Source organism: Amphiprion ocellaris, chromosome 3 (assembly GCF_022539595.1).
Source record: "Amphiprion ocellaris isolate individual 3 ecotype Okinawa chromosome 3, ASM2253959v1, whole genome shotgun sequence".
NCBI classification, from domain to species: domain Eukaryota; kingdom Metazoa; phylum Chordata; class Actinopteri; family Pomacentridae; genus Amphiprion; species Amphiprion ocellaris.
Window position 1 is genome coordinate 17,811,685 of NC_072768.1, and position 16,512 is coordinate 17,828,196.

At 41.5% G+C, this 16,512-nt stretch overlaps 1 protein-coding gene across 1 annotated transcript in view; it reads right to left on the bottom strand.

The window, feature by feature from the left end:
• Positions 1-16,512, bottom strand: part of kcnq1.2 (potassium voltage-gated channel, KQT-like subfamily, member 1.2) — a 181,385-nt gene that overhangs the window by 55,374 nt on the left and 109,499 nt on the right. The window contains exons 15-18 of the mRNA XM_055009487.1: positions 8,814-8,889; positions 7,702-7,796; positions 6,514-6,554; positions 5,608-5,669 (exon numbers count right to left, since the gene is read on the bottom strand). Of these exons, the coding sequence (XP_054865462.1) occupies positions 5,608-5,669; positions 6,514-6,554; positions 7,702-7,796; positions 8,814-8,889 (274 nt within the window). The remainder of the gene's footprint in view (positions 1-5,607; positions 5,670-6,513; positions 6,555-7,701; positions 7,797-8,813; positions 8,890-16,512) is intronic.

Here is a 16,512-nt window from a genome sequence, read left to right on the forward strand (position 1 = left end):
GGAGGAACAGATAATTGGAAAGATAGAGAGTGTTGGACAAGGGGAGGTGGGATGGCAGCACATGGGTGAGTCTCTCTAGCAGTAAGAATGAATAAAGTGACCAGGGGTACAGATCTGATCATTTTAGAATTAAAAAGTAATAATACTCAGATCTTAACACTGTTGTTTAAAGGGAATGTTCATCCTCCACAAACTGAGATCCAGACAAGCTTGGGGTTTAATGCTCTGCTTCAAATGTCAATGTAAAGTGACAGATCAATCCTCTATAAAAGCAGTGAGAAATGAACTTCCTTATGCTGTTTTTCTGTCTGTAATTCCTTTCAGGACCAGTAATCTACTTGGTAAATCTGAGTATGCTGTGGAAGTAACCTGCATAATCTTGTAGAAGGTTTCAAGTTTGCAAAATTCCACGTTTTATGGGGGCCAGCAAAGATCGAAGATATCTACTGTAGCTTAAAAAACTCTGAATCTTTCCAGTCAGATTAAAGAGGCATAAAAAAAAACCCTCTTCCTACATTCAACTGAGTATGAAATAAAAACAATGGGAATCTCATTGCACTTTCAAGTTCAAATAATTAAAAAATTTCCTTCTAAACATTTATATGCCTATATGTGGTTGATAACATGCTGTTCAGCTTATTATAGCGTTACTTGGTTTCAGGCTTTGACTCCTATGCATTAAGTCTGCTGCGATCGTAAAAGTAAAGGTTTTTGTAGAGAAAATAACATCGCACACAGACGCCCCAGAGAAAAGCCCGAGCTCTGAAAAGGAATTAGAGTGATATTTCCTACTGATGTGGGCTCAATTTGTTACGGCCAGAATCCAAAACTGAGAAAAACATGATTGAATACAAAAGGTTTATTGATGCACACGCTGCAAATCATTAATGGATTTAAGGCATGAAATTCTTTTTCCCCTTCTGCTCTCGTCTCCAGCAGTCAATCTCCGAGTCATCCTGCGCTGGCTAAAAAGATAATGAAGCTGTTGAGAGCTGAGCTGAGGCCTTGCTGAATGGACAGTTCTGTGTGTGTGTGTGTGTGTGTGTGTGTGTGTGTGTGTGTGTGTGTGTGTGTGTGTGTGTGTGTGTGTGACTACATTCGTGTGCTTGGATATCCACTTGTATTTTTGTATATGGTGTAATGTTTAAATATGTATATACTTACGTGCATGTGTGTTTACAGAACCAGGCCCTTGTCTCTAAAGCCCTGCACTGGCTCTGGGTCGGACCAGTCTAAACACACACACACACACACACACGCACGCACGCACGCACACGCACACACACACACACACACACACACACACACACACACACACACACACACACACACACACACACACACACACACACACACACACACACACACACACTCCTGCCCCCCTCAGAGCCATGCTTTTAGAGACGTGGGGCCCTAAATGCTTTACAGATGGACTCCTAACAAACACAACACTCTGTCTCGGCCCTCAAGTATTCCCAGTATTTGGCCTTGCTGTAATTTACAACATACTTACCTAATTGAGATGCTATTAAGGTCAGAGCATGGATTCTTCTGCGCAGGCCTCATGCTAATGCACATGATATAAGCGTGACACACAGCGCAGCATATTTGGCCTAATATAGAGGAGTGCAGCTAACCACAGAGTGAGTGTGATCTATGGTCCATGTAGTTTACTTAGGGCAACACGAGTAATGAATGACGTGTTGAGCAGACATATCTGTGCAGGGCTGGAAGGCACGTTACTGGGTGTTCTCCTACACACTGCTGATGGTTTTAGACCCACGATCCCAAACACAACTGAATAACACTTTGATGAATCAATTATGCCGAAGTAAGTGTTAAACAAAAAGTGAAAAATTGCAGCCCTTCTGCTGGGTGATGGCTATTTTTCTAATGTAATGTCCCGATAAGTTCAATGTTAAGGGGACATTGAGCAAAGTTAAAATTGAAACAAAATGTAAGTCATTTTAAAAAAAAACTAAACACACAATTCCAGTGCTTAAAACTTAAACTGATAATATGGATGCATTTGCAGTATCTATACCGATTATTTTCTAAAGTTTAAATAATGAACTGGAAAAATAACATGATATATGTATTCCAATAACACATTTATGTTTGCACAACTGGTTATGTAATGCCATCAAATGACACATTTTGTGCAGTAGTAGCACCTTGTAGTGTGGAACAATATTTTTTTAACCTTCTGAAACACTTCCAACAATGCACAAAAATGCAGCTGCCCTCAGCTCCACACAATAATTTCAGTTGTAAGTTGCTCCGTCGCTCAAGGCTGTAACTCACTTCACAATATTGTTAAATCAGATCCGAGCTAAAAAAGCAAAAGCTTGTTTTTCAGACGGACTTTTACAGGCTATGTGAAAGCATACTGCTGTAATTTCCCTGCCCTTTCTGTCCATTGCTATGAGAAAAAATCCTGTTCCTATAAAACTGGGAGAAATTTACCACAAGCAATGGGCCGACTTCATCCAAAAGCATGCAGCGAGCTCCCGTCTGAAAGGCCACGCTGAAGCCCAGAGACACTGGCCACTGTTTGAGCTTGTCATTTGGGTATTTTTCATCGAGTGTGCCTGACAGAAAGATAACACACTGTCACAGGGTGCCATCCATCTTCGTTTCCAAGTCACTCCTGGAGAATTCAATCTTGAGAGTGTGAGGTTAGACACTTTGGTGATTAATCAACTCAGCGCTCATGGGTGTGTGAGTGTATGTGTGCAGACCTATACGTGTCTTTGTCTGCTCGCGATAAATCACTGTCTAACCCCGTACAGGACGCACAATGCCTGAGCCCCCTTCAGCCCACCGAAGATAAATTCATCTTCAAGTGATGTGCTGACAATACTAGGACAGGAAAATTATTCTATCTTACTTACCCAGCTGCAGAATAAAGAGCAGTCAGAGTGGTAGATGTCTGGTGTTTTACAGGGGAAAGGGGAGTAGAAAGTGGGAATTTGTCAAAAAGAAGAAAAAAAAAAGGAGCTGGAGGCCGACCAAGAGTGAGCACTGAGAAAGGCATGGGAACACGGTCTTGCGCGCACACAAACATTAGGGTACAGAGTTGATGAATAATTCCTCGGAGCTGTTGGGAAACATCCTATTCAGAAGTGATTCAACTGTGACACAAGGCTTTCGCTTTGTATGTGATTAGGTTTACTATTATGAGCACCATGCGAGAGGTGGTGCAACTTGGGGATTACACAACATTATGAAATATACGCAGTCATGCGAGACAAACAAAAGTGACAGCGCTGGAGAGTCTGTTGCAAACAACTTGCAACTGACATGTGAACTTTAACTACTTGAAGTTACAAAAACAAACGTCACTCATGTTGCAGTTTATCTTAGAACAGTTTATCTCCCCACCCAAACGAACACTGAGGCGCAGTTTAATTTGGCCACAGTTTATTAGGGGTATAGTTGTAGACAAAGGAATGATTTGAGAGAAAAGTTGAGAAGAACCAATTTTAAGGGCTTATAAATGATAATTATCTACTTGATGTGGAGGACGAGAGTAGGACATCTGGTAATATTAATCTTACAAATTTGAAAATGTGATTAAAATGTAAATATACAGTATTTTTAAATTGGCAAGTTTATTCAATTTAATATAACACTGAGTTTAGAGAGTGTTCAACACTCCCAGTATGCCTAGTATCATTAGAACAACACTAATTTTATTTTCTTGTGTGTTATTCTAGTGGCCAATGACATATCAGCTACTGACATATTGTTCATCCTTATTTAAAGTTAACCAGGAGCACAAAAGAAATGCAGTAATCATTTACATACAGATATCATTTCATTTAGTCATGGCCATTTTGATATGAGTGTAAATATAAAATCACCACCTTCCACAAACATACAGCTAACATATTTACTTCAACTGTGACAAAACTATCTGTTAGCAGTTACTAGAGCGTAACGGTGCAGGCCTATCCAGAGGAGTAACACTAAATGTGATTAAAATGTGAACCCGCTGACCCAAGTAACAAGGGTCAGCGGGTTCATCCACCTGCTGCCTAAGGGAAAAAAGGAAGGTCTCTTTTCCATAGAACAGGTGTGCTGGAACAGCAGAACCATCAAAACAAGAAACTCACATGACCAGAGAGAAGTGGCAGGTAATAGGCGGGTGCAGAGGTGAGGAAAGTAGTAATTATGAAGGACTGGTGACTCTCATTATTCCAAGCTTCTGCTGCTGATGTTTGTGGCATCAATGCACGCAAATGCAGCCCTGATTATGAGTCAACAATGTGATTGGTTCCACATTGTTGAGGAGGAAAAGCAGCCATCCTCAGTGGGGTTCCACTGGTTTGTTCCCAACTATACCTCTCTTAGTTTCATTCTGCTGAATGCTGAGAAAGAAGAAGTAAAAGAGAGACACTAAAAGAGAAAGAGAGTGTAGTAGGTATGGGAGGCATTTCTGAGTACAGGTTTATGTTTCCAATCAAGAGATTGTGATCACAACATGTAGCCCGAAGCAAATGGGCTATAACTCAACCACTGAGGGAGGTCTTAAGGCTCGGAGCGTACTTTGGTTCAAGATCATTACTCCTCTCTCCGTAAGTCTTGCAAACATTAGAGAACAGCAGTGCTGAGGAGTGCACAGAGACGGTAGGTCAAATGTTAAGGCATGAGGGGGAAATCCTGAGCTTGAATGGAAAATAAGTGGCAGCAGAATGCATTGTTCTGTTATAGGGGAGTGGTCTTCATGTGAGAGCAACTTAACTCTAAGGTTAGTCCTCAATTCAAAACATCATTTTCATGAAAGAAAGAAAAAAACATGTCAGAGTGGATAAAGACAAACTTTTCCAAATCCACAAACATCATCGCACGTTCTAGTAATGCCACCGCTGAGACAAACAGACAACAGATGTAACCACACACCAAAACTAACACATTTCATACCCTATGATTTGTGCATGAAAGGATATTGTGGCAGCTAGACATGAAGGTAGACACCTTCACAATCCAACTGGTTCAACCATCCCTACAGGGAAATGACACGGCATCACACTGGCATTGGGGTTATATCATGCGGGCATGATGTTCTGAGGATTCAAAACATGCTCACGCCTAGTCACACCCGTGGGCTTCATAACACAGCTGTTGCCTTTTTGCCTACGCCTCACTGCATAAAGTTTTTCCTCTTTAGCTCCCTAATGCCCCCAGTGCTATAATATTCCCTGATGGAAACATAAACATCCAAGAATTGTCACCAGCCAGTGTACCGAGGATTACAGGAAAAAAGGGATGACATATGGAAAGACCTCAAAACTACCCACCCCGTTCATTAACAAAAAAAAAAAAAAAAAAAAAATCCAAACATATATGCAAGTGCAGCTAAAGTCCAGCACTGGATAGATGCTGATAAGGTGGCGACAGAGAGGAGGAGCTTGTTTGGCACACAGGCTGGATGAACTTAGCCATCAAAAGATTCCACCACACACATTCATCTGATAACAGAGACACAAGCTGGCAGAGTTGCATTTACACACACACATACTTCTGCTTATGAACGCTGAGAGTGATCTAATCACTTCATCTCACTTGCAGACAAAACACACACACACACCGGAGTGTGCCTACCTTATCTTCTAGTCGGATCATTCGTGCCCCGATAGTCGGGTATTCTTTATCTTCCCCCTTTCCTGGTGAATGAAAGAAGGAAAAGAAGAATAAATGCACATATATGCATACAAACATTTGATAATAAAAATACTCTTTATTAATAGAAAGTATATTACACATTACAAACATGATGTTATTATCATTTCCATTAGGAGCTCTAAAGAGTTACAATTCTTATTAAAAATCTGTCATTCAGTCATGTTCTTCCACTACTTTCGTAACACAGGTCACAGGGGCAGTTTACAGTTTACTATTGTAATACATCCAGTAAATGTCTGTGGGACAGAGTCATGTAAAGAAATCCTGAACAGTGTTGGGAGGGTTTAGATTAAATCTAAACTCACTTAGAGTAGTTGTAACTTAATAAGGATCCTGGCAATTCAGTCAGATAATTAGACTGGGCTGCCATTTTGTTTCACTTCATTCATTCAGCCTGACATAACGTTCATGTTCACTAATTTCATGTTGGGAGTAATAAGTGACATTTTCATCCCACCAATGTTATTTTTACTTGCCATGAAAGCTGTTGCATTAGTTGCTATGAGTGGGGGACTTAACATTTTCAAACTGATCCAAGAAACGTGTTTTTCTAAGTCATTTGACAGCAAGTTACACAAGTGTTCTAATTCCTGCCTATGGGCACAGTGACACACACAGGATACACAGATTCGCATTACTTACACACATGAACACACGCATACAAACATACCCACATGCAAACAGAGACTTAAACACACACATAAGGGACCTCTCTTTCTCTTGTATTTAGTCTGGCACCGCTTGGTGTATGTGTGAGTTATAAACACAGGGATGCAGTACGGGCTGTCTATCAGATGGAGACTGTTGTGTTTTCTGTGTATTTACCTGGAAGAAACATTCCTGGCTTCCCCAGAGTGCCGTCCAGCCTGGGGAGAAGACAGACCAACTTACACAGAGAAAGGTAAAAACGCTGGCCAGACACACAGGAGATTCAGTTGGGTAAACAGAACTTAATTCCAGCTCATGAGCAAAACTGAACAATAATAAGCCAATTTATAGTTCCAATAAGATTAAACAAATGGCATCAGCCTGAACAGTATTTATACACCATTGCTTTCAAATAAAACCCACAGGCAAGTTTTAAAGGGATGAATAAATGAATGCTATGTACTTACTGAAATGTCAGGCTTTGAAAATAAACAATGAAACTTGCACGAAGTAGACATTCAGACTGTCATTAACAAATTTACCAAAGCAGTGAAAGCATTTAAATAAAGCACGCACTGTAAAACATACTGGTCTTTTAACCACCAAAAGTAAGGATGGATGAAGCACGCTAGAATTTAATAAAATTGTTACTTTAATTTTATTAAGTTCAATGAACTGTCAAATAACGGCCTTTTCATGATTTACTGTGACTCTATGATGTGCCTCTGATGTAAGTGACACCGTTCACTGAACTACTGCAGAAGGAATTGTGAGGTTCAGGTGATGCACTTAGATATATCAGATTCAGTGCATTAGCTCTAAATCACCTACTACATGACTGAATGTTGTGTGGGTGAAAAAAAATATAATAATTTTAAAACAAGCAGACAAAATTTGTGGGAAAAGGACAAAGGGTTTCACTTTTGTGAGGACTGTACTTCATTAAAGCTAAATACAGCACAACAAAGAGTAACAGATGAGATACCATTGAGGTCCAGATCTGTCAAATGAACAGTGAGAACATCAGAAAATGTGTTGTAGGCATATGATAAAATCTAAATGATAGAAACTGTTGGCAGTTGCAAAACTACTTACAGCTGAATAAAACACATTTGAGCATGATATAGTTTTCTTTACTGCTATCGAGTGTCACGGGACAGTTGTGTATAAGACAACATGGGAAAATGAAGAAAGCATGTTCAACTTGATCTATTTTGAGAGTGAGAAGCATGTTTTGTTTTGCAAATTCTTCCTTCTCCTTGTGACTTCACAGTGGAGGTGCGAACAATGAGAAAAAAATGTTTGAAACACAAAGCGAGCGACATGAAGAGAAGAAAGAGCACAAATCAAAGTCAAAGACGCCACCTTCTCTGCAGCTCCTTGATCCGAACCATCATGTTGAGGTGACCCTGGGAATACTGCTCGATCACGTCTCGCACATCATAGGGCTTCCGCGCTTGCTGTGGATCCACGCACACACACACACACACACACACACACACACACACACACACACACACACACACACAAAAACATGGGCACACACACAGTGTGACACAAAAGCCATTGTCAACCACAGCCTCTGTTGCTCGGTCCCCGAAAACATCCCCAACCCCCTTGGGTGCAAAGGGTTCATTGTTAACTCAGTGTGTGTGTGTGTGTGTGTGTGTGTGTGTGTGTGTGTGTGTGTGTGTGTGTGTGTGTGTGTGTGTGTGTGTGTGTGTGTGTGTGTGTGTGTGTGAGAGTACTGACAAGTGCATGGTCATGTAGAAAGCAGTCGTGTTAAGATCCTTTCACAGCTTTGCTTGGTGTGACGCTGATACAAGGAGCATCAGAAAGAACCCAGTGAACTCTTTAGGTACCCTCAGTATACACAGAGTGTAGCATCGGCAGCTGACATCACTTAGGCCATAATTGAAAACACGTAGAGCACTTGGAATCAGTAAGAATATAGGAACCATTCCTAATGACATGTAGCACGGATATGATGGCCAGAGTTTCTCCAACATTTATTTTAAACCGAAGTATTTAATGACATAATTTTTCACACTAAATTTTGCTGAATTCCCTCCAATATGAGTCCATAACTTGCTGCCTGTGTGTTTTTGTGTGTGCAGTACAGTAAGTGAATTCCTACTGTAGCCCCAGAGACAGGTTAGTAGATTTCCCATGATACTACGCCTGAACTGAAGTGAGCACAAAGGAGACATGCAGGTGCAAGTTTCAGGCATTTACGCACACACACACGCACACACACACACACACACACGCACACACACACACACACAGATGCACGGCAGCGCTGCAGCTGATATATGCCCTTGAGGCTCCCCCTCCTCTTCCTGTATAACCACACACACAACACACTTCTCTCATTCCCTCTCGCACTCTCGATCTGTCTTTCTCTTCATCTGTCACCCCTCCCTTGCTATCCTTAACTCCGTGGTGTTTCTCTCTCTGGATTTCCCTTTGCTTACCTGAAATTTCCTCCTGGCAACGAAGTACTGCATTCTGCGGAGAACTTTTACCGCCGACTGCTGCTCATGGGACAACCTGTAACAGAAAGAGAGGCTGACTTAGGTTTAAAAAGAACACAAATATACAAATATTTGTTTCTTTGTTGCAAAATGTGAAGTGGCTTGTTCCGGAGAAGCTGAGCAATAAGAACTCAGAAGTCATTCCACTTGGCCCACGCTGCATTTGAGATTGAAGGACAATGAGTGCACTATGCAATAGTAAAACACATAAGGCTCTGACAGAAGAACACACAGACATTTTGATATATGCATTCATATTTAAAAAAATACACATGTATCCTATAAGTGCATGGACACTCTCTATCTCTCTATCAGTGCTTGCCTTTTTGCTCATAACTGTTAATCCACAACTTTGTGCAAAAGCGAGAGAGAAGAAAACCAGACTCAGTTTGCATCGAGAGGACTCCCAAAACACAAGTCCCTCAGCTCAAAGCAGCACATCTGTGTCAACACAAAGGAAAACCCACTGTTATGGAGCTTAACGCTGAAACAAAAACCACTGGATGCAAACACCACACACAAACTCATACTTGCGTACCGTAGTGACTGTATGTCATGCACTTGTGCTTGTTTTTTCAGGGAGGCGCGCTGTGCACTGGAGCTCATTTGGTTTACTTGTCAGAAAACGCTGAAATCTGTCCTTGCATGTTTCGTGTGCAACTGCAGCATGTTTGGATGAGTAAAAATAGATCATGCGGAGAGAAATTTCACTGGTTTGTGTGATTGAAAACAGAGAAACAGATGAACACTGTACAAAGTAAAGTGTATTGACCGAGGACAGAGTGTATCAATCTTGTCTTGGCAGGTCTTCAAACTCTCAGGAGTCCAGCATTCTAAGAGTTAAGTCAGACTGTAATGCAAGAGATACTGTTGCATTATATTTTCAAGGGTACTGAGGGGCCTCCAAAGAGATCCTTTATGTGTCATATGTTTGTTACACAGCAGTGGATGACTTTTAGAAATGCTCGGTGACCCTCTCTGCATGAAATGTAGGTTGTTACCACTGTACTGTGGTCCTATCGTCAGGTTTTGATGGTAAAACCTCTTTTTAAAATGAATTATATGACATTTAATGTATGCACTTTCCTATGAATCACTGCAAAATGCCTTAAATATAAACATAGAGTCAGATCCATTTTTGGTAGAAAGATAATCTTCAAAGTGTGTGGATGAGTTGAAGACTAAGCACAATCAGCCCCAGGCGCCAGAACATCAGAGGTGCAAGTGCTAAGAAAACGTTTGGTCCAATACATCAGTTTTACTTTAATACTGACAAGTACGAGCCCTTCTTGTTCAGGTTTCTGTGTATTTAAATGCCGAAGAACCCTTATATACTTATTAAAAATAAAAAATTGCTGACCTAATTCTGACACAAAGTGAGATAAAATACACAATTCATTATAATTTATTGGTCTAGATCTTTTATTCGATTGTTTTTTTAAAATACTGTTGGTACTTTCTGGATGGGCAGGGCTCTTATTTGTCCATTTCTCTATCAATCCTCTATTTTATGTTCAGTATGTTTCATAAACGGGTGAACTTTGAGCCATCTGTTGCTATCGGAGACATCAAAGTTAAGCTGGTGAGCGGCAGGATGGTGTGTGTGGGTGGATTAACAGCAACCTGACGTCAACAGATCCGTGCGGCAGAGATTTAGGGGAAGAAAAGGGGATGGAAAACAATCAGGTGCAACTACAAGTACTCGAATACTTCTTGCTTTTACACACATGCCAAGCACAAATGGAGTTCCACAATGCACTTGATGTTTGTGTGTGTGTGCGTGTGCGTGTGTGTTTTAAGTGCTCTTGGTCTTATATTTGTGAGTGCAGACAGAGATAAGTTCCTCTCCAGCCCCTCAAACAGTAGAAGAATAACTCCATTCTTGTGTGAAAGCCAGCACTTTGTGTACATGGGTTATGTGTGCTGTTTTGACCACTTCTCTCCAGCTACATCCCAGTCAGAGCAGACATGCCCACACGCACATACCCACCCTTGACACACAGAAACACAGACCCCTCCCCAAACAAGGGTCTTTGTGGAGTCAACAAGTCGCTCTGAGGTCTTAATTAGGCAGAGGGACAACAAAAGGACTTAACAGACAATGCGTTGACATGGGACCATAAAACATGAACATCAAAGGCTGCTGTCTTTTTTCCTGCCCTCCATGCACGGCCTGCCCAAGCTATAGGAGGAAATGCACACAAACAATACCAAACATAAAGAGCATGAGGCCCTATTTTAGGAGGAAAAAAAAAATCTCTACCACCCACCCCTTTAGCTCCTCGATGAGGAGAAGGATGTGTTTTTTTCTCCTCTTTTCAGTGTGACTTGGAGGTTCAAGCATAATTGAGAAAGAAAACACATGTAGGAAACAAAAAACATGTGCGGTTTTGATCGTTGTACAACTGTACCCTGCTCCCTTCTTGCCCTCCTCCCGTTTCCTGCATTTGACACAAATGCGCACACATGTTCAGTGGGTAAGTGTGATAAAAGAATAACACGGAGGGCTTTTTGTCCAACACCAGCCCCCTCTCCACTCCATTAAACATTTGGCAAACAGAAACTGAAGGAATGCAATTCCCACATCTCTGCTGATGCTGCCCTTCAAACACTTGCTGGCTCTGACTCTGCTTCTTACTCATCTCCTTCCATTCTCTCGTTTTCATACTTTGCATTTATTTGTCATCTGTGCAGAAGATTTTAGACTCGGTGCACCCTGGGGACTCCTCATGAGCCAGATCTCACCCACGACAACTTCAATATCCCTTCCATTGTCCTGAGCTGTATGATTCATTCTTCTGAGAAAGCTGGTTGTGTGTATTTTAAGTCTAAGGATTAACTCTCAGACTCACCGCTCTTCATTACGTCAACTTTAGAAGTCATGTACAAGCTCTAGTTGTTATGAACCAGCCTTGACCCTCTCTTGAAAAGCAGTGACAGATTTAGCCCCACGGCTTCCCCTGGATCCCTCTCTCTTAATAAGTTTCCTCTTTTTTCATTTACAGATGGTCACTTTGGAGACCTTGGAGTTGTCAATGGCAACTCTCCCTCATCCCCCACCACCAGGGCTCTTTCTTTGGCAGGGGACCGTCAAATATCCTGTGCTTCCATGGTGCGCAGCAATAACCTTGGAGTCAGTCAGGAGAAAGCAGCCTTAGACATCAATGTGCTACGGTCAGGGCCCAGCAAGACTGCTGGCCTATGTGTGTGCATGTGTGTGTGTATGTGTGTGTATGCGTCTGCATCTGTGTGTGTGTGTGTGTGAGAGATAAGCTTTATGACTGGTGCTTTGGTCCATCAAAGAGATGTGCTCTTCTTCTGTTCTGCTCAAAAACAGACATCCCTTTATCATATCTTGGAAGGATAAGATGACTACATTCTTTCAGAAATGTTTGATCTGAAAAGTAATGGCATGCCAGAGGGTGCTGTGGTTAGAATTATAAGAGCTATGACACGATGTCGTAACAGCAAAGTTTCAACATTAAATGAGGATTTTAAATAAGTGGGGTTCGTGCAGTTCTCAACTTAAGTAATGCTCCCATGTCATTTCTCAAACAGGAAATGGCATGGGAGTCTTGGTGGCTAATTCTGAAAATGCCTAATGTGTGTGAAAATAAGTGATCCCATGCTAGTGTTTTCAGGTTGGGAAATATTTCACTGAAATTCCCAAAACTGTCTGAAAATTGCCAAAGTCTAGCAAACAAGAAAACTGTGCATTGCAGATAAGATCAGGTCTGGAGTAGTACAGACACGGTCCAGTTACTTTGCTCAGCTTTTGAAACCTTCACCTGCTCTCTGTGGTCATCTAAACTGTGACCTAATATGCCCAAACTCATTCACTTCTCTTTTTGTTTTCAGACAACTGAATGAACATCAAAGTGCAGATATCCTTGATTACTATTGTAATCAGCGGCAGAGCCAGAACATTTTGATAGGGGCGGCCAGCCTGAGACTATTGCTCACATTGTCTTGTTTTCCTAGCACAACACTGTTGGTTGAACATTAACGTTGTTGGTAACTGACTCTTATCATTTACTTGTGCCATGTTGGTTTACATGGGAATATATATACAGTATAATAAGCTTTTTTTGTAACCCTCAGTTAATTAAAAATCTGGAACAGTTACTAAAGTTCTGCTTTTAAAATATTTCATAATTACAATTTAACTAACATAAAATAAGATCCTTGTGGCAAAAGTGTCCATGTTTGGCTCAGGACACCCACACAGTAAAGACATCACACTGTGTCCACCCAGCCTTTTGTTTCTTTCTTTTGGCTGCAGGTCCTGAGTCAATATTGTATTGTTCAGCGGTTTGTGTCACTCATTTACAGAGCTCTTCAAAGTACATTTAATCCCTGCAGTCTTTAAGAGTCTCTACAAGAGCTTCAAACAAATCCACAGCTAAACCTAAACCATACACACTTAAACTAATAAAAACACGTACAAACACCTTCTTTACATATAAAAGACAAATGCATTTTTACACTGTCTATGCATTTTTGCGACAAAATTAGTGTAAGCATTTTCTGGTAAGTCAGAATTAGTTGGTTGTACGCGGTTGAACCGTTAAAATGGAAACAACAGTCACAGAAAATAGGGTGTTACTGAATGTAACTTCAATTCTATGAATACATGCGTAGCTTTGTAACAGGTTTCACTGCTGGTTGTGGGGAATGAGGGGCTGTAGCCACTCATTCACTCTGCTCCTGTTTTTTACAACTGCAAAGTCAACTGTCATGCTTTCGTCTCTTTTTGCAATTATTTTTTTCTAAACTGTATTTGAGTCTTGCTGCATTTACATCCACATGGAGGTTGAACTTGACTCACTCAGAACCTGAACCGGGAAAACTCAACTACATGTCACTCAGCAAGATGCAGCTGGTTAAATATGGCTTGTGATACAACAGTTTCCTTCCTCCCTGTGTGTCTGCTCCAGTTGTTTTCATGCCCCCCTATTCTCAGATCAATAGACACTGATCACGACATGCTGGAGACAATAGCAGCAACCCAACCACATCAAAGCACAGTGCCCATTAGGGCTGATGACAAAGAGAGAACAGAGAGAGCAAGCCATGTTTGATGTGTGTGGCCACAGAGACTGAGAGAAGAAAAAAACGACAGAGGCCAGAGATACTGTAGACTTCGCTGTCCTCTTCCCCTCACACAACACACAGCAAAACTACTGCAAACACGTTTGTGTAGGAATTAATGACGCGAAAGCAGAAAAACATTCTCTCACATTGAAAGGAAAGGAAATAAACCCTGCTGAAAGGCAATGAACACTTGGTTAAGGAGGTGATGATTAAAATGTTATGGTGATATATTCCAGAGATTTCCATCATCATGTGTAGAGTGTCCCTATATGGTTGGACCTTAAAAGGTACATTTGAGTAAGAGTCTCCTGTCTTAAAGCCTGTGAAAGAATCCCACCAACGCCTCTTTGGAGATCGTCAACATCCTGGTGACCTCATTGAAGTCCCACCCGTGTTTAATGTTAATGATGCCGAATCTCACAACCTGTCATTATTTGAGAACAGAGACAGTCATAGCTCTTTCCCACCAAACAGAGAGAAGATTGGAGAGGAGCACACTTCTAACAAGTAGACTAATGACTGGTGAACTCTTCCTGACACGACTCTGCCAATTTATCTAAAGATTTGGGTGAGGAGGTTTCCAGTTAGGCCGCCAAGAAAATGTAAAACTACAGCCGTGGGAAAAATGCCTTGGTATGAAGGCTACAAAGAACATAGATTGTAATCTGGAAAATATAGACAAACACATAACTGCAGACGTTTTAAGGATATTAGTTTCGGTGGTTTTGACAAAGAACATAACCCTGTTTTTGATACATCCCACTTAAGATATGTTCTTACAGTTCCTGCCATCAACAAGCAGTAAGGAAGGAGACTGGCACAATGGCTGCCTCAAAGATATAACAGACTAATGCCGGGTCTCAGGGTTAATGTTCAAGGCCTAAGGTGTAGCCTAAAGAGGAGGATGTGGCAGTAACTGTTCTTCAAAGTCAACCTAATTAGAGAGTTGGATAGTTGTGGGGTTAATGACCCTCTCCTTGCTACCAGACCTTGTTCAGGTCTAAATGTCTAGCCTAAGGTGGCTGTACATGTTCATAAAAATATTAGAGTAAGTTTCTTTTCAGAGGGCATTTTCCCCTATTAACACTGTTTGTCAAAGTGAGTCGTCTCTATTCAGGGATGCTGATCGTTTGGTTGGTCAGTCAACCACTTCAGTCCCAAATGAAACGTCTCAATAATTTCCATCTAAAACCATCATCAGGACAGAATTACAATGTTTCTGATACTATGGTTTGTCTCTTGAATAGTTACCATGACTGACAGAACTGTAAGCATGACCAGGGATTGGTAAATATTAAAGATACAATACTTTTGCCTCTAATATCTGTAATTTCCTGGTGCCTGGAAATTCCTAGCAGGTCTTGATGGCAGTGTATGATGCACATCACACCATCGACACCACCTGCTTTCCATGTAACCCCACATACCAGAGGTTTCTTATCAGTGGCTAACCCAAGTTGACTGGATAACTAGCTGGGATACTCTACTGTCTTATTTCCACATGTTGACACATATCAAGTCGACAAAAAAGCAGCAATATTAGCACATTCCCTACCTAGAGAGACAGATTCCAGCTCATGTGCTTTAAATTCTTTCATTATAATTGATCCCGTGGCTACTATAGGCATCAATTCACCTGCCAGTCTTCTACATATTGTCTGTTTTTTGCAAACGCAGTAGTTGTGGTACTAAAATGCCATTCTTTTGCAAGCTGTGTGAGTTGTAAGCTCCCACAAATAAACACAATTTGAACAACAAATATATAACCGTGCTGACTTTCCAACTCTGGCATGCATGAGAGTGTGTTTGTATATCTGTATAAAAGCCATGCTGACTGACTTGGTCCTGGATGACAAGTGGGAAGTAGTGAGCCTTACAAGTGGCCACATACACAAATCCACATGCGCCAGTATTCAGCCTAAATGAAAGCAAAGAAAACATATATAGACATACGTAGAGGCCAGTGGACGTCCAACAAATTCACAGTCCCTCTGTGTTTAGAGCAACATTCTTGAGGTAATTTGTATGTGTGGGTATGTGTGTGCATGTCACGAAGACAGGAGGGCGATTGGGTTTCTTCAGTTGGGGAGGAGGGAGTGAGGTGGTGGAGAAGGATTTATAATTCATGGCCTAATAGGATTTGTTGCTATTTAGCAGGATTAGGCATGTTACAGAAAGAATCTATTTATTGCTGCCAGTCGGGGGGTCCCCTTGCTTGGGTGGAGTGGGGAGGTTTTTGGGGGTGGGTAGAAGTGAGGTGAGGTCAGGGGAGTTTTTGCATGAATTCTCGACAATTTTTTTCCCCCCCCCCAATCATTTTCCGGGATAACCCCTGGCACAAACACGCCCCTGAGCAGCCAAAGCCACCACCCCTCCTCTCCACTTTTAGTCCAACTCCAGCCACCATCTTTGGAGTAAATTGGCTGTTTCTCTTTTACAGCTCTCCGGTAATCCAAGCACATGAGCCCAGTGGTCAGCCATCCCAACATACATGGCCGTTCATGTGTGTTTTTTTGTGTCCAGGGACAATTAGAACCTCCTCGTC